This window comes from Ambystoma mexicanum, chromosome 7q, assembly GCF_040938575.1.
Source record: "Ambystoma mexicanum isolate Mex_15411 chromosome 7q, UKY_AmexF1_1, whole genome shotgun sequence".
Taxonomy (NCBI): Eukaryota; Metazoa; Chordata; class Amphibia; order Caudata; family Ambystomatidae; genus Ambystoma; species Ambystoma mexicanum.
In genome coordinates, this window is record NC_090941.1 from 626110955 (window position 1) to 626129998 (window position 19044).

Here is a 19044-nt window from a genome sequence, read left to right on the forward strand (position 1 = left end):
AAGTTGCCAAAAATAACAATATTGAAACTTTCCAAGGGATCTATGTAATTTGGGAAGAATACTGAAGCAAACACCACCGGAAATATCTATTTTATATGCTGCAGATCTCAGGGGAGATCCTCGCAATCCCCCCCCCATACCTCCCATTAAATAAATGACTATCCTAACCCACCCCCACATATATAGTGCCAAAAAATGTAAAACAATTCAGTATGTTTTGCTGCCATAAAAAGCACTGGATACCCTTTCCAAGACACTAATAACATAAGAAACTTTCAAAGACACTAATAATGCAAACTGAAAAGTCGCTAAATGTTAGAGAGAATTCTCAGAAATGTGCTAATTCCCTTTTTGCTGGACTTTAGGACTTTTAATTTCTAACCTGGTTTTGGGCAAGATTGTGTGCAGTACCCATAGGGTGCACTACAACAACCCTGACCTCCTGGCAATAGCAACCCAACCTTTGGTACAAGTCTGTACTACACAGGTTGGTAGTGTGGACGAGTAGCCAGGTTCATCTTTAGAGGGGTCAATGTGAGCTGTAGGGGAGTTACAGAGAGGTTCACAGTGAAGTATTCAAGCACACACTTACAACAGGGTTTCTTGACAAAACAAATATTACTTTATTTATCAGTCAGTTAATACAAGTCTTGTTCAGAAGGGAGCACAATAAAACACCACACCAATATACTTCAAAACTATACACACTCTTAAGTTCAGAATCAGTAAATACCCATTTGTAATGGCATACAGAGACCTACAACCATAGATGACTTCAATAGCTAGGGTGCTGTTGACATTAATGTATTACTGTTGGCATTCACAATTGGTTTAAGAGCAAGTCAAAGGAAAAGGTTATTAGAGCAAACAAGATATCACAAATATTTTCAAGCAGGCAAATACTTTCAGATCCCCGAATAAGAGTCATTCGGTGAAACAGGCTAGGCCAAAGTCAATAGGCAGAAGTAAATATGAGCTGAAGCACTTCTTTGCAGGTACGTAGAAAAGTATCTGCACAATGTTTTAGAAGTCTTTGAAGAAAAAGATGAATCAATGTAGGGCCACAAGCTGTTAGACTTGCGAGTAGTAGAAGATGCAAGCAACTCTACAGCAAGAGGTAAGTTCTTGAAGACTTTGTACAGTACCTTTAAAATGAAGAAAAGATGCAGCAGATGACTGCTGTTCCTGTGCAGCTCTACAAATCTCACTGTTCCTGGGCCTCAGTCATGGGGACAAGAGGGAGGACGTCTGGGTACTCCTGCACTGCACTGGGACGGTGAAAACTTGCAACCAGCAAACTACACTTTCAGTGGCTGTTTGGTGTTTCAGCTCCTTGCGTGTACCGCAAATAGCAACACTGTGGTTCCTGGCTGTCGAGATGGACTTTCCTTGCTTCTCGGTTCCCGCACTCTGTAGAGGGGCTCAGTCTCGGTCAGTCCTGCTTCCTGGGAGTCCGCAGGATCTTCCTGGAGCTCCTGGCCAACTTAAAAGCAACACACACACACTGGTGTTCCTCTCCCTGGCTCTACAGTTTCCAGCAGCAACTCTCTGGAAATTCAACCAGCTCCGAGAAGGATGTCCAGACGGCTTACTTTGGAGTCGATTGATCCCACCAACTCAAGGAGAGAAGTCGTCCTGGCAGGGGCTTCTCTGTCGATGCGAACTTGGCGTTTCAGCACAACAGCAGGGCTTCACCGGGCAAATCAATGGTCCAGGAGTGATTGGCTGGCTGTCCTTGGACAGCCACCCTGCTGTCTGAGTGACAGCTAGGCTGCGAATGAATGGGAGAAACCTGCATAAAAGGCGAGGTCTTTTCATTGGAAGGCAGAGTCGACCACTGGACTAAGGAATCCGAAGAAGAACTTGGAAGAGATGCTTGCTGCAACTCCTGGACCGTTGGTTTGCCCAGTGAAGCCCTGCTGCATTGCTGAAGCTCAGAATCCGCGTCGACTAGAGAAGCCCTGCAACGGACAACTTCTCCCCTTGGGTTGGTGGGACCAATTCGACCCCAAAGCAAACTCGTCTGGACATCCTCTCGGGGCTGGCTGTACTTCCATTGCTGCTGCAGGAACCAATTGCCAGGGAGAGGAACACCAGATCGAGTGCATCGTTTTTAAGTCGGACCTGAGCTCCAGGAAGATCCTCCGGACTCCCATGAAGTAGGACTGACCAAGCCTGAGACACCTCAGAGTGCTGGACTCCAGATGCGAGGAAAGTCCATAAAGGTATCCGAGAACCGCAGTGGTACTGTTTGCGAGAGCCACAAGAAGCTGAAACTGCGAAGTGCCGCTGATATGAAGTTTGCCCATTGCTGCCGCGGACCTTCAATTCGTAGTGCAGGAGTCCCCAGACGTCCTCCCTCTTGTCGCCACGACTGAGGCTCAGGAACACAGGATCTGCAGACATACAACTGAAACAGAAGCCAGTTGGAACCAATTTCTTCAAACCAAAAGGTGCTGTAAAACTAAGGGGTTGCTTACCTCTTGTTGTGTAGCCTTGCTAGCTCTCAGTTGAGTTGTCTTGGTTGCTTTTGCAGAGTTGCTTGCAGTTCTGCCCCAAAATCGCCTCCCAGCTTGGGCCCCTACAGGGATTTCGATTTCTACAAAGATTTCTAAGACATTGTGCAAGACTATTTACCTACCTGCTCACCTAGACTTTTGCTAAACTAACATTGGCTGTCCTGGCTCCCTGAAAGAGTCTTCTTACCTATGGCTTTGTGCTTCACCTATCCCTCAACAAAAGTCGCACATAAGACTACCTGTGTAGCTGGGAAATTTACTTTGCATTGGAGGGTTCAAAAAGTACTTACCTGCTGAAGAATATTTGTTAACCTTTGTTTAATTCCCTCATCTTTTCCTTTTGACACCAAGTTCTAAATGCGCCAGTGATATATCAATGTCCACAGTGTCCTAGTTATTTAACTCACCTGTGTGCCATCCCAAATGGGTATCTACTGATTTATTAAAACTGAGAGTGCGTAGTTTTGAAGTATATTATTTTTGCTCCCTTCTAAAGAAGTTTTATTCAACTGACTTAAATTAAGAAATACTGGTTTTAATCAAGAAACCTTGAGTGTAAGTGTTTATTTGGATACTTGGCACTGTGAATCTCTGTGTTATTCCCTACGGCCCACATTGACCCCTCTCAATATAATCCTGGCTGCTCAGTCACTCTACCAACTTGTGTAGTATATGCTTATACCAAAGGTTGGGTTAACTGTTGCCAGGAGGACAAGGCTGGTGCAGTCTTCCCACAGGGTACTGCATGTTAGGCAAGATTTTATGCAGTACCCTTTGGGTGCACTGCAACAACCATGACCTCCTGGCAATAGGAACCCAACTTTTGATATAAGCTTGTACTACACACGTTGGTAGCGTGTTGAGCAGCCAGGCTTATCTCAAGAGGGGTCAATGTGAGTTGTAGGGGAGTTACACAGAGATTCACAGTGACAAGTATCCAAATAAACTCTTACACTCAAGGTTTCTTGAATAAACTATTAATGTATTCATCAGTCAATTAGAGTAAACCTTCTTCAGAAGGAAGCAATAGGCCGGTAAGATAGCTCAGCGGGTTGATCGCTCGCTGCTGCGATCTGAGCGTGATCTGAAGGTCGCAGGTTCGAATCCCGGCAAGGCCAACTCAGCCTTTCATCCTTCCGAGGTCGATAAATGAGTACCAATTTCGGTTGGGTGATATTGTATGTAAATATGTGCTCTGTAAAGCGCTTTGGATTAAGGCGCTATATAAATAACAAATCATTATCATTATATAACAGTAACACTCAAATACACTTCACAAATACACTCTTAATATCCCTAAATCAGTAAGTCCCCTTTTGGGATGGCCTATGGACACTACCTAAACCCTCTGGTGACTTCAATAATTAGGGTGCTGGGGACATTAATATATCACTGTTGGCATTTAGAATCAGACCTCAGCAGTTTGTCAAAGAGAAAGGTTATGACACAACAAGAGATCTCACAAATATTTCTCAAAGCAGGTAAGTGTTAGGGAGAATTCTCATGAATGTGCTAATTCCCTTCACCTTAGAGACCCCCAGCAACTTTGCTGGATTTTGAGGATTTGATTTTTTTTACCTGGAAAGAGTGTGAGTCTTTTTTCCCACTCTTACATCAAAATACATGAGTGTTTTACTCTTGTGTTCTTTGATTATGAGTTTTAGATAACTCCATAGGCATCATCTTTTCATGTGTGTTACACAGCACCCTCAGTGCAGTGACACGGGGATGTCTTTTTAGACTTCCAAAAGGTTTAAAATACCTTCTCTGGGATAAAGTACTGTTTCCCAGAGAATGTAAGGTTACATTGACTTTACTAGTCTTTTTAAATTCCAAGACCGAGCACACACTATCTTCCTAGATAGTGCTGGAGGTGTTACCTAGTATCACATGTGTCAAGAAACTCATGTAGCAGTTAAATCCTACCCTTTCCTATCGAAATGGCTGGTGGCAGTGGTTCTACAACGAACTACCATGATTTTTCCTGATCGCAAACACCGGTAGCTAAAAATCACAGGAGCCATGTTTTTCAAGATGGCGCCTTAATCGGTGTCCAGTCAACTCGTCGAAAAAAAACTGGTCGACTGCAATTTGGTCGAAAACCAAACGGTCGATTTTTTTTTTTATTTATATATTTATTTTTCGGGTTTTCGTTTAGTTAAAAAAGGGTTTTTTAGAGAAAAAAAGGGGGTTTGGGGACCCCCCCCCCCAAAAAAAAAAAAAAGGGTTAAAATAAAAAAATAAAAATTTCGACCATTTGGTTTTCGACCAAATTGGTTCGACCATTTGTCTGGTCGACCAATTTTTTTCGACGAAATGTCTGGCAACCGCCTTAATCCCCTTTGTTTAAACAAGTCCGGTCTTCTTTTTCCGCCGTTTCTTTTTGAAAAGGTCCTTCGAGAGTTTGTCTCTGCGTGCAAAACCAGGTTTGGTCCCTTTGTTCGTACGCCTTTGGCGGGCTTCAGGACTGAGTGTCTGGGGTGGGCAGGAAGTGAGGGAGGTGCCCGAAACTCCCTGTGCTTAAGACTCCAAGGAGACGCAAATGCACTCTGGCGTGATTGACTGGCTGAATGTCCGGCAAGGACAGCCACCCTGCTGGGTGGGTGGCAGCTAGGCGGGAATGAAAGGGAGAAAACTATTTAAAAGGCGAGTCTCTAGACTGGAAAGCATAGTCAACTACTGGAACGAAAGAACCAAAGACGAGCTGGAAGAGGACGGCTGCTACAACTCCTGGACCGTTGGTTTGGCCGGTGAAGCCCTGCTGCAGGTCCGAATTGCCAAGTTCACCTCGACAGAGAAGCCACTTCAAGGACGACTTCTTCCTTTGAGAAGGTGGGACCAATGAACTCGTAAGCCACCTGGATACCATTCTCGGAGCTGGTTAGATTTAACCAGGGGGGAAGGACACCAGCTTGTATGCTTGACGACAGCTACTCGAACCAAAGATCTTCCATTTTGCCAGCTTGTTTGACCAGTCCCCGTGCAGTGCAGGAGTCCCCCAACGTCCTCCCTCTTGTCCTCCCAACTGAGGCTCAGGAACAGTGAGATCTGCAGGAACTGCCAGGAACCAACGTCTTCAGCTGCATCTTTTCTTCATATTAAGGTAGAACGATGCCAACCCGATTGAGAGAACTTATCTCTAGCGGTGAAAGTTTGTGAAACTTTCCCAACTTGCAGACCTAATCGGCTTGTGACCCAACATATGATTCTTTTTCGTACAAACTACTTCTGAGAACTTTGGCAAAGACTTTACCATTTACTACAAGAACTGCTCTTTCCAATCCAAGACACTGGCCCATTGACTTTGGCCTAGGCCTATTGAACTGAATCGAGTCCTCTAGTGAACTGAAACTATTTGCACTGCCTAAGAAAGTATTTGTGATCTGTTTTAATAACTTGTGCCTTTGTACTCCTATTTAAAGTTACTAAAATGCCATTTTGCTCATACTTCAGGGGAGCCTAATTTACTCAGAAACAGAATGGTTTTGTATTGAAGTATATTTGTGTATGATATTAAGTTGCCTCCTTCTAGTGACTGTTTTCTAAATGACTGTGTAATATATTAATAAGTGTTTTACCAAGAAACCTTGAGTGGAAGTGTCTACTTGAACCACTGTGATTGTAAGACATCTCTGTAACATCCTTGTAATGCTCACATTCCCTCTTGAGATACGCCAGGCTGCTCAGCTGGCTACCAAAAACCGTGTAGTACAGACTTATACCAAAGGTTGGTTTTGCTTACAGCTGTAGTCCTAATTTTATGTGGTGGTACCAGTAAGTACTTTTGTAAACCCCCCAATGTAAAGTTAGTTCACCCTTTCCTGGAAGGAAGACCAAACCCATTCACAGAGGGAAGAAGAGTCATTCAGGGAGCCAGGCTAAGCAAAATCAATTGAGCAAAAGTCTAGGTAAAACTGAAGCACTTCTCAGGGGAAGGTAAAAGTCTTGCAATGTTTTAAAAGTCTCTGTAGATAGAAGAATTCAAAGTAGGGCCACAAGCGGTTTTGGCTTGTGAAGTAAAGATGCTGTCAGTAACTGTACATAGCAACCACAACACATCTCACCAACAGAGAACAAGTGCAGTTACAAGACAAGGAGGTAAGTTCTCTTAGACCGTACAGTACCTTTAGGTTGAAGAAAAATGCAGCAGATGACTTCTGTTCCTGTGCAGCTCTGCAGATCCTGGTGTTCATGGGCCTCAGTCGTGGGGACAGGAGAGAGGATTTATGAGGACTCCTGCACTGCAATGGGATGGTTACCGAACGCAACCAGCGATCTTCAAACAAATGGCATTTTGGTCTTTCAAGTCCTCGCGTCTACAGCAAATAGCAACAGAGCGGTTTTCTGGCTCTTGAGATAGAATTTCCTTGCATCTGGGGTCCAGCACTCCATTGAGGTGGCTCAGGCTCATCAGTCCTGCATCCTGGGAGTCCAGAGGATCTTACTGGAGCTCTTGGCCAGCTTAAAATCAACGCGCATATTCTGGTGTTCCACTCCCTGGCGTTTTGGTTTCCAGCAGAAACTCTGTGGAAATTCAAACGGCTCTGAGAGGCTGCCCAGGTGGCTTACTTTGGAGTCGATTGGTCCCACCAGCGCAAAGGGAGAAGTCGTCCTTGCAGGGGCTTCTCTGTCGATACAAATTTGGAGTTTCAGCACAGCAGCAGGGCTTCACCGGGCAAACCAACAGTCCAGGAGTTACAGCAGCCGTCCTCTTCAAGCTCTTCTACGGTTCCTTCGTCCAGTGGTCGACTGCCTTCCAAGCCAAAAGCCTCGCCTTTTATTCAGGTTTCTCCCATTCAATCCAGCCTAGCTGCCAGTCACCCAGCAGGGTGGCTGTCCTTGCCGGACAGTCAGCCGGCCAAAAACCACAGAGTGCATTTTGGTCTCCTAGGAGACTAAGCAGAGGGAGTTTCGGGCACCTCCCTCCCTTCCTGGCCCCACCAAACACCCTGGAGCCAGAGGCGGGCTTTACTTGTGAATCCCGCCAAAGGCAAAGCGAACAAAGGGACGAAACCTGGTTTGGCACGCAGACTAAATCTCAAGAAGGACCTTTCCACAAAGAAATGGCGAAAAAAGATTACCAGGGCCATTTTGACAGAAATGGCTCCCCTGGGAGCTTTAATGCAGCTGCAAACGCAGCCCGCGGTAAATGCACACCACAGTAGTTAAAAGTAAAACACTGCCACCCGCCACTCAGTGAGGAAAGGGTAACATAAAATTGTTACATGAGAAGCTAGACAAAGGGGATACTAAGTAGCCCCTCCAGTACCCTATTGTAAGATAGTGTGTGCTGGGTCTAGAAAGTTACAATTTTAAGTAAAGTCAATTTCACTTTACTGCTCTTGGAAACAGTTTATCCAAGAGAAGGTAATTAAACCTTTGGCAAATCTGGAAGACTTCCATGTGTCACTGCACTGAAGGTGCCATGTGACACGATGTAAAAGATGATGCCTATGGAGTTTATCAGACTCCATAACCAAAAGAAACAGTTCAAAAATCACATTAAAATACACGAGAGAGTGGGAAAAAGGGTCTCACTCTCTCCAGCCAAAAAAATCAAGTACTCAAAATCAGCAAAGTTGATGGGGGTCTCTAAGGTACAGAGGAATTAGCACATTTCTGGGAATTCTCCCCAACACTGCATACAATCTCGCCTAACACTAAGAAATGGCAAAAAGGAAAATATCCAGGAAATTGCCAACTACATGGCCACGACGTTCGCTCTTCTGGGCTTTGTCAAGGCAAGCATCATATGTGAAACAAAAAGGACAAGCCAAAGAAGGGTAGTGTAGAGCTAGTTGTCTGATGAAAAAAAAGGGGAAAGAAAAAAGATCAAACAAAATCAGACCATGTTCAATATTCATTAGTGGCAGATAGTGAAAGTAAATGGCATCAGCTAGTGTTACTACTAAAGCATCTAGTGGGCTAACACTTACTACTCAGAAGTCCTAGTAAGATTTGAATGATTGCAAGCAAGGTAGCCAATTAAAAAAATGTGTGTGTCCTATGTGTACAAGAGAAGAAAATGTATTGAACTTAATAAAGGTACCAGTGAATTATCTACTTTGGAAATGGTGACTGTTGGGCCAAACCAGCTTAGGGTTGGATTTTATATGAGCTAGGTAAACTGTTCAAGGATTATCCTGAAGTTTCTTTTTTTTTTTTTAATATAAAATGCATTTGAGTACTTACCTGTATTAGGCTTGTTATTTAATTAAATGTTATTCTATGTCTCCTAAGGGTAAATGTATACATCTGGTTTAGTGTCGTCGTGACAATACCTGACTAGAGGTTTTACTTGCTTACCGTGTATTTTAAAGGCCTAACAAATAATTGTATTATTGTACTTCACTTTCTTACTGTAATTACTGGTGTTACTTTATGTGGACTCATTGTAGCCCTAGACTGCTGTCACACCCCGCCTGAGACTAAGCGCTGTCGCTCTGCTACCTTACCTTGATTAAGTTTGGCTGAACTTGCCGTGGATAATTTTGGAAATCCATCTCAACAGAGGCAAAGGCTACCCTTTGGCAACTCCCTGAGCTGCTGCACAGCATGTCACCCTAGCACCAGAATTAAATTGACAATCTTTCAGAGAAAACTTTAGGTCTGAAACAGGCATACAAAGGGGTGAGATCATGTTCCAAGAGCAGTGGGTGATCAATATTAACAAAAACACCCAATAGCAATAGCTACGGGAAGCCGGTTCTACTCCTGCTTCTGGGTGGCAGGCTACTCAAGGTAAAGAACCAAGGTCCCTGTCCGAGACATGAAAACCAATTTGCTGAAAGGAGAACACTGATTTTCTGTTAAGAGCTCTGCCACAGGACATCAATGCCACATAAATATATGTCAACAAATGAATCACACTCAGGTAATTGATAACGTCTTTTAACCTTAATAGTTAATAACAGGACAAAATGTGTTCTTAATTATGAAATCTATTTTACATTTCAAAGTTCCAACGTACCCGTTTGTCTAATGTTCGCTCTCTCACAAAATTAAGAAGATGATCATTGACCAGTAAGAGTTCTTTTTTGGCAGCAGTAACTATGGATACAATAACATCATGTCGAATAGCTTCTTCTGGGTCATGTGTTCTAACTTTGAGATAGTCTGTAAGAAAAGATTGTTTTACTTAAATGACAAATATTTTGCATGTACACAGTCAAACCAATATTTGTAAACAATTAATCAATTTGCTAATACTACAGGTGGGTAAGTATGGTCAAGTCAATTTTATGAGGTGTACAGAAAGACTGAGGGAATGCCCGCCATCACGGTTTAGTTGGCAATCTATGCCAACAATTTGCTTAATCAGAAATGTTCTATTTTGTAGGTTAGTGGTTTCCTTCCTTTAAAACAAACTGAAAAGTTACTAACCATAAATGTGCAATTCATGTAAGATGCCAAACATTCTTCAAATTAAAGTGAGACCTTGAAATATGCACGATATCGCGAACATTAACGGCACTGATGAGAACATTCACATGTGTGAAAATCCCCTGCCCGATAGCTTGGTTGATGGTGGGGCACAACAAGGGGTCCAAGTGCCATCATAAGCAAAATGATACCAGGGACGGCACTAGCAGGATCCGAGGCTGAACCCCATTATGCTGTGTGTGGAAGGCAGGGGCTCATTGCAGTGTAAGCATTCCTACTCCAGACACTAAGAGCCTCGAGGAGCAGAACCATCAGTGTCTATATGCTCTGCTCTCCCGAGCATGGGGGCAGAGAAGTTTGCCCTCATTTACCCAAAGAAAGATGGGACACATGAGCTAGGTCTTTGTATCCCAGAGACAGTCAGCCAATCCCTATGACATCATGGAGGGATGTTTGAGCTCCAATATGACAGCTGTGGTTCTTCAAGCTACAGTCCAATAGATACTAGAGTACCTCCCAGTACCACAAAACTATTCCCATGATCTCTATACCACAAAGCACACCAGGGGTTTCCTTAAGACAGAGAGAAGGTGGAAGGATGATCCAGGGTTTGTTAGGGAGAAGGGCGAGCCAATACCAAGTCCTCCAACAGGGCTGCCAGCCACAGCCAGAGGAGGAACACGTCAGCCAATCCTGTTGCCATCTACCACAACAGAGTTTCATTACAAAAGATGGAGGCTGGAAGGGGCGACAAAGCTCTATTAAACCCAAGGGCTCAGTCAGTAGATACTGGAGCCAAGAGGAAGAGCTCATTCAGAGCTGGCTGGAGTGGTCAAGGGAACAAATTGGATTGGATAAGGAGTTCAAAGATGAGGAAGGAGCTGGAGGAAGGAAACTGGAGAACAGCCCCTAGATAACCGAGAGGAGGGACCCAGAAAACTCAGGTAAGCAAAAAGAAGAGCGAAAAACAAAAAGCATTTTAATCAATAATGTATTATGTTGTGAATATGGATTTTCAGACTCCACCAAGGGGCATACTGGTGAACATGAAAAGATCACGTCTAGCCTAAATATCAAGATAGTCTGACAGAGTAGTAAGGCTTACAGCTAGGAGAATGTGAGGGTGGGGTAGGATTTAGTAACACACAGCACTCTTAATACATCGAAGTTAGTCAGAAGGTATACAAATACAGTCATTTATTAAGCCATGAAACAATGCAAGAATAATCACGGTTAAGAAAAACTACTAAACATACACACTAAAATGATGTAAATCCACCTTGGGATGCTCTTGCTAAGGAGCACAAACAATACTGTTTAGACTGTTAGTTCAGATTCAAGTCAGAACATTAGCTATTGCAGTAAAGCAAGTGAGGAAACAAAGGTAAGTAATAATGAACCAGTTAGACTATTGTCATTAAAGAACAGTAAGAACAATGTTGCACTGCCTTATTGAAATTAAGGCACTAACACTTAAAAAGTCCTATCCCTCCTAAAGGAGATGGAACCTAGTGCCCTAATAGGCACAAGTCCAAAAAGGTAGGGAGACGGGAGTCTTAAAAAGGCAGATAAAATGTTGGCAAAGCCGACTTGTATGTTTAAGTGTTCCTGAAAGTTAAGAACAAGGAAAGTCATAAAAAGGAGTTCTAGAATGATGTACCATAATCTAAATTGGGTACATACATCACTTCTTTCTTTAAGCCAGTCTCCAAGTGACTGACCTTGGCTGCTATCCTCTGTCTTGGCTACAGTCATTGTAGGCCTGCTGCAGAAGAACAAAATACTTAACAATACTTAACAATTGGTAACGTTCTTTCGACTGGATGTTCCTCCAACGTATTCCACATCTTTGACTTGTAATGTCCTCAGCTGTGCTGCTTCACGTCGAGGGGGACGTCGTCAGATGTTATAAATAGCACGCACGGTGCCCGTAGCCTGAACTCATGTTTTTTCCCTCCACAATGTGTGACATAACTGCACACCATGCTGCCTTGACTGCACATAGCCTTGTGGGAACGCAAGCTGCAATAGCATAGGAAATTCTTCAGAGGGGCAGGCTAGGAGGGCGATGAGGAATACGTTGGAGGAACATCCAGTCAAAAGCACGTTACCAGTTGGTAAGTAACTTGTTCTGCAAATGGATTGCGTCCTCCAACTTATTCCACATCTTTGACAGACTCCCAAAGCAGTATCAGTGATTGGAGGAGGGAGAAGAATTTAGATATACATAATCAGATGGCAGAATAAAGCACTGCTTAACCAAAGGCCATATCTTGACCATGGAAAGTATCCAGGGAGTAATGTTTGACAAAGGTGTGGATGGAAAACCATGTTGCAGCATCACAAGTGTTCTTAACAGGAACTCCCTATTGCAGGGCTGTGGATGTAGCCACGACCCTGGTGGAGTGAGCTTGCAAACCCTTAGGAGGGCCCTTGTCAGCAAATCTGTAACATTCAGCAATGGTGAGGATAATCTACCTGGATAAGGTCTGTTTGGTAACAGCCTGGCCCAATCGGTGTCCATTGTACCCCACAAAAAGTTGGTCGTCCACTCTGACCTTGGACATCCTAGAAATATTAAAGCTCAAAGCTCTTCTAGGGTCCAACCTGTAGAGTATCTCCTCTTCCTTACCAGGATGAGGAGGAGAATAGAAAGCCAGAAGCACCACCTTCTGGCTCAAATGAAACTCAAACACTACCTTAGCTAGGAAGGACGGACGTACCCTCAGTGTAACCCTATCCTTATGGAACACAGTAAAGGGCGGCTTAGATGAAAGTGCCTGCAACTCGCTCACTCTGCTAACAGATGTAACTGCAATCAAGAAAATCGTCTTGAAGGTCAACAGTCTCAAAGGACAAGAGTGCAAAGGTTCAAACTGAGCACCTATCAAGAATTTCAACACTTAATTCAGATCCCACACCGGTACCTGAAAAGGGGACGGCGGGACATTAGTGAGCCCTTTTAGAAACTGGGTAATCAAAGGAATCTTAAAATAAGAACATTCTTCAGACGAACGCCTAGCACTGCCAGGTAACCTTTAATGGTACCCACTTAAAGACCCTTGTGGGTCAAAGAAAGGATTGACATTGTGTCCTCTGCACCAGTCGCAAAACTTACACCAACGGTACAGGGATTTGTTTGCCGGACACCTGGTCGAAAGCAACACCTCCACCACGTCATCCGGGAGGTCCCAATCCCTACATCTCAACCATTCAGAAACCAAGTGTGAAGGTTGAGAGTCTTGACCTCTGGATGGAGACCCCGACCGAAACCTCCCCCCCCCCATAATTCCCCTCGCAAGAGAGCGATCCTCTCTGTGGGGAAGACTGGGTGGAGGACAGATGGACATTTCTAGACGGTCCGGGTACCACGCTCTCCTGGCCCAATCCGGAGCAATTAGGATCATGTGGGACCCAAACTTCTGCAACCTCCTTAGAATCTGAGGAATGACTGGGACCGGCGGAAACACATACAGAAGTGGGAATGACCAATCCACGATGGACGCGTCCCCTAAAGCTCCTCTTGGGGGAAATTCTCTTGAGAAACATCTCTCGCACTTCCGGTTGGCACCAGTCGCCAACAGATCCACTTGAGGTGTTCACCAAAGGGAGAAGATCTCCTGAAGGACTTCCTGAGCTAACTCCCACTCGTGGGAGACTGTGCTCTGCCTGCTCAGAACATCCGTCGCCGCATTCGCCTCTCTCACCAGATGAGCTGCCGAGAGTGAGATTCCTTGCTGTATCGCCCAGAACCAGAGCTGCATGGGCCTCTCTGCACAGCGGAAGTGACCCTACATCTCCCTTTGTAATGCATGGCCACTGTGATGTCCGTCATGATCAGGACACTCTTCCCTCACACAAACGGCAGAAAAGCCTTCAGGGCTAGCCTCATGGCCCTCCGCTCCAACAGATTTTTGTGGAGTTTGGACTCCGACTGAGACCATTGACCGCTGGTGGTCAGCTCGGCGTGAGCTGCCCATCCTGTGAGGGAAGCATCCGTCACTACCGTCACCTCGGGCCAGGGATGCCAAAAAGGCTCTCCCTTGATCAGATTACCTTCACTGGCCCACCAGAGAAGATCCTGTGAGACCGTGAGCGGAATCTGAAGGAGATCCGACATTTTTCCTGAGAATTGCAACCACTGGCTCCTGAGAACCCATTGCAGGGATCTCATCCTCAGCCTGGCCTCTGGCACCTGAAAAATGCAGGATGCCATGAGGCAGAGCAACCTTAAGAATTCGAAAGCCGGGATACTCTAGGCATGTTGAAATTTGTTGACCATCTGGACAATGTGATGAGCCCTCACCTTGGGTGGCGAGCACTTCCCAAACAATGTGTCCAATACAGCTCGATGTACGGAAGGTGTCAGATGCGACTTCTTGAAATTGAGGGAGAAACCCATCTTCTGAAGGGAGTGGCAGGTGAGGCTGAGAATATCCAAGGCTTGTTCAGGAGAAAGCACTCGGATCAGCCAGTCATCCAGGTAGGGGTAGACGGGAACCCCACCTCTCCTGAGATACGCTGCCACCACCACCATGAGCTTGGTGAAGACCCCCTGGGTGGAGGTCAACCCGGATAGCAGGACCCAAAACTGAAAGTGCGAGTTGCCACCTGCAAACCTCAGGTATTTTCTGTGTGTGGGATGGATCGGCACATGAAAATAAGTATCCCGTTTATAAAAGTCTATGGGTATGCCATCGGGGTCCGCTGCCTTACCATGGGATAATGCGATTGTCGCCTGTGTGATTTCCGCTAAAGTAATGTGGGAGTTCAGCCCATTGCAAGAGCCCTCTGGTATTTTAGGTATGGGAACTGAATCAAGGAAGGTGTCCATTGCCTGGGTGGGTTGAGTATCGGGCGGTGTATACAGCTCCCGATAAAATTCAGCTAATCTAACATTTATTTGCTCATCACCTACTATTAGTCTATTAGAGTTATCCCTAATGGCAGAGATCATTTGGGTGGCCTGTCGCTGTTTTGAGTGCTAGGGCCATCATGTGGAGTGGTCTATCTTTTTGAAAATAATATTGCTGTGACCAACTCATGTAGTATTTTTGAGCTCTATCCATAGAGAGTCTTTTGATCTAATTTCTGAGTTTCAGGAGTCTAGGCTGAAGTTGGTGTGTACCCGATTTTTTATGTTGTGCCTCCACTCCCCTGAGCTGCTCGTCAACCTGGTCAGTTCTGCCCCCATTCTTTCTGTTTAAAAGCCCACTGAGATAAACTGCCCCCCTGAGAAAAGCCTTAAACGCGTCCCAGCACCTATATGGTGTATATTCCTGATTTTCGTTCTCCCAAAACTGCTTCATGTCGTCCCGAATTCTCTCCAGGAAGTCTGGATATTGAAGGGAGCAGAGATTCAGAAGCCAGGCCGAGGACTTGCGGGGCGTATCAGGGATTGAAATGCGCATCGTTGCCAGAGCATGAACCGAAACAGTGATCGCCTAAATATTGCATTTGAGAACCAGAAACGACTGGCTGGCAACAGCCAATAGTCCAGTCTAGAATAGGTGCCATGACAATGGGAGTAGTGTGTGAAATTTGCTTGGCCTGGGTGTAAATCTCACCAGACGTCCACCAGGCGCAAATCGCCCACGAGTGCACTGAGGGCGGTTCTCTTCTTCGGGATAGGGGTACTATCCAGTGCTCTCCCGCAGCGATCAAGGGCTGGGTCTAAGATTAAATTCAGGCCCCTCCCCCCCCATTAGGGTGATGTTTCGCATATGGGGGGCACATTTGGCAAATGTGCATGTAAAGAAGGCGGATGTGCCTGATGTGGGGGCATGGATTTTCAGCAGGGTAATTGATCGTTGTTGAATCAGGCCACGTAATAGTATGAAACAACCCTCGCTGTCTTTACAGACATACTTCACTGTCAGAGGGATTTGTTTGTGCACCTGGATCGAGACTCCCCGCTTCCTGTGGCTAGGTGAATGCGCTGCGATGGCAGCCCGAAATTAGAAGCGGTGTTCCGAGAGGCGCTCACCCACAGACAGCTCCCAAAATATATGTTAGCGGCCAATATCATAGTTTTCCATAAGGGTGGGAGGGACCCGGAGCTAGGCGGTTCATATTGACCGATGTCCTTAATTACTTCGGAGGCTAAGATTTTGGCAAAGTGCCTGGCCCATAGAATCGAAAGTTCACAAAGATCGAACTGGATTCATTAAAGGTAGGCACTCCGGTGATAATATTTGCAGACTTCTACATGTAATTAGCAGCACCAGGGACGAACAGGATGCCATACTAACCGTAGATGCGGAAAAAGCCTTTGATAAGGTCCAATGGGAGTTTATGTTTTGGGCTCTTGCTAGATACGGGTTCCCCCTGAGATTAGTCCGGCTAATTAGACTACTTTATACAAGTCCAACAGCCTCTGTCGTTACACATGGGGTAGCATCACGGGAATTCACGCTACGGTTGGACACAAGGCAGGGCTGCCCGCTCGCACCCCGATTATATGCCCTATCGAGCCTCTCACAATTAGACTGCGCATAGACCCAAATTGGGAGGGCATAACACAGCGACCGGAGGAACAGAGTGTCCCTCTATGCGGATGACATTCTGTTATACATCAGTAACACTCAAGACACCCTGCCCTACATCTACTCACTGTTCCAGGACATATGCCCAATGGTGGGCTACAAGGTAAACTGGAGCAAATCAGAGGTGATGCCCCTGAGAGTAGATGGACCTTGGGACCTGGGGCGACTGGCCCTGTTTGCCCTTCAGCTCCAATCCTTCAAATACTTAGGAATACATATCAGCGCGCCGCTCGCCCATCTCGTTGACCTAAACTACTCTACGGTTATCCAAAATCACAGATTCGGGGCGGTGGAGTGCGCTGCCACTTTCTCTGAGCAGGAGCATAAAAGCTATTAAAATGAACTCCTACCACAGGCTAATATATATCGCTATGCTGCTTCCAGTCTGCCCTGCTTCTAAAATCCGAAGAGCTAGAAACGGCGGTCACGAAATTTATCTGGCGGGGAAAGAAAGCTCACCTCCGCCTCTCAGTCCTGCAAGTGGCTAATGTTAACGTTGGTCTTGCCGCCCCCTCATTGATGGCCTATTATCAAGCAGATTAAATTATTTAGTTGAAGCGCTGGTTAATCGTAGTGATGACTCTAGTTGGCGGGCGATGGAGGTTGAAGAGATGGCTCCCCTAAATCCGATAGAAGTAATGGCCACCCCGCCGCAAGGAATACTGCAGAAACTTAGGGTGCACCCAATTTGCAGACGATTGTTACTGTTCGTATACTTGGGTTGTTGGCTTTTTGTAATGAGGATATTCTTGTGCTTTGTTCGATGTATTCTACCTTGTATACAATTTGCCTTGTGTTAACCTTGAAAAAATAAAACCTTTTCTCAATAAAAAAAGTTTGAAAAAAAAATAATAAAGCATCCTTTAGGACCAGTGACACCAACCAATCCTGAAGTCGAAGGGCCTGAAGGACCTGAGAAAGTGACCATTTTGAACTTGTCCTTCCTGAGGAACTTGTTCAATTAAGCAACTTAAGTCCAAGATGGATTTCAGGCCTCCGTCTTTCTTGGGAATCAAAAAATATGGGGAATACCAGCCCTTGTTCCTCTCCGCCACAGACACTAGTCCTATAGCGCCTTTCTCCAGCAGGGCCAAGATTTCCTGCATAAGGAGCAGATCCGGAATCTTCAAAGAGAGCTTCACCGGTGGATTGTCGTGACGCTGATTTAGGAAGGGTAGGCAGTAGCCGTGGGCTATTGTTTCCAGAAGCCACGCATCTGAAGTAATGGCTTGCCACTGTTCGAGATGCTGAGACAGTCTGCCCCCAACTGGCGAACAATGGGACGTGGCCTCAGCTGTTTTGGAGCGACTGCGGCTGAAGGCAAAGAGGCGGATGCTTGAGCGGTTTTGGCACCTCTTTCCCGTCCACCACGAGGAACTTTACGGTGGCCCCTTTGACTGGCCGCTCCTCTTGCTCTACCAAAAGAGGAGTAGTAACGAATGAACCCCCCTCCACTGCTGTCCCCTAGGATGAAAAGGCAGAGGTTGACACACAGCTGCGCCCAAAGATTTAGCAGCTGCTTTGGAGGTCTGCAACCTCTCAAGGCTCTCGTCACCTTGCTGCCAAACAAACGAGAACAGTCAAAGGGCATGTTGAGAAGACAGGCCTGCACATCTGGTGCAAACCCAGACTTCCAGAACCACGCAAACCTGTGTATCACGGTGCTCGCAGCCATGGACCGGCTGACAGAATCAGCAGTGTCCAACACAGACTAAAGCGATTCACATAGGACATCCTCGCCATCGTGCACAATAGCAAGAAACCCATCCCTTTCTTCCACTTCGGGAATATGCTCAGCCGCCAGAGACAAATCCACAGAGCGTGCGAAAGGTTTGCTAAGGCACAGGTGGAGTTGGCCGATTTCAGTGCCATACTCCCAGCCGAAAATCCCTTGCATGCCCATCCATCGAAGCGCTGGTCGTCCCTATCAGGAGGGATGGTAGGGTACGCCGCCTGTCTCGAGGTGACCGTGGCTGCTCTCAGGAGTGGGGTGTGTGGATAGGTAGCTGGGCCGCTACTGGATGGGCGATATTTCTTAGTCAGCGACTTGTTGACCGCCAGAAGAGACTACGGGATGTTCCAAGTAGCAGCCACCCTTTTCTGTAACGCCATGTGAAAAGGCAATACTGGGTCAGTGGATGGACCCTGATCTAAAATGTCAGTCAGGTCATCCTGATCTAATTCAACTAGAGGGCCATACCACCCTAGGGACTCCTTAACTCTCGACATCAACTTCCTATATGAGGATTCAGCATGAGCCCCAGGCTCTGGCCTACCAAACTCCATTTCAGGAGATGTGTCAAGGCCAATGGCATCATGTAAAGACTGACGCAGATCCTCCAACTGACTAATCAGAAAAGACTGTCAGGAGCATCAAGTGTTTCACCAGGACTACCACAAAGCTCCAACTTCACATCAGACCTCTTCTCATCCTCATATATATTCTGTAGAGAATGAAAGAAATCCTTCCTAGGTACAGGAGCAGACCTGGATTCAAGAATAGGCTTCACAGTCTTAGACAGAGCCTTTCTTAGAGGATCCACAGCCACAGGGGCCTCCAACAGCAAATTCTGGCCTTTAGGCCCCGATGGCGGAGG

General features: G+C 45.8%; 1 protein-coding gene across 11 annotated transcripts in view; it reads right to left on the reverse strand.

The window, feature by feature from the left end:
• Positions 1-19044, reverse strand: part of PDS5B (PDS5 cohesin associated factor B) — a 2333811-nt gene that overhangs the window by 1799478 nt on the left and 515289 nt on the right. For all 11 annotated transcript variants that reach the window (XM_069639007.1, XM_069639003.1, XM_069639002.1 and 8 more), the window contains one exon: positions 9490-9635. In XM_069639007.1, coding sequence (XP_069495108.1) covers positions 9490-9635 — 146 coding nt within the window. The remainder of the gene's footprint in view (positions 1-9489; positions 9636-19044) is intronic.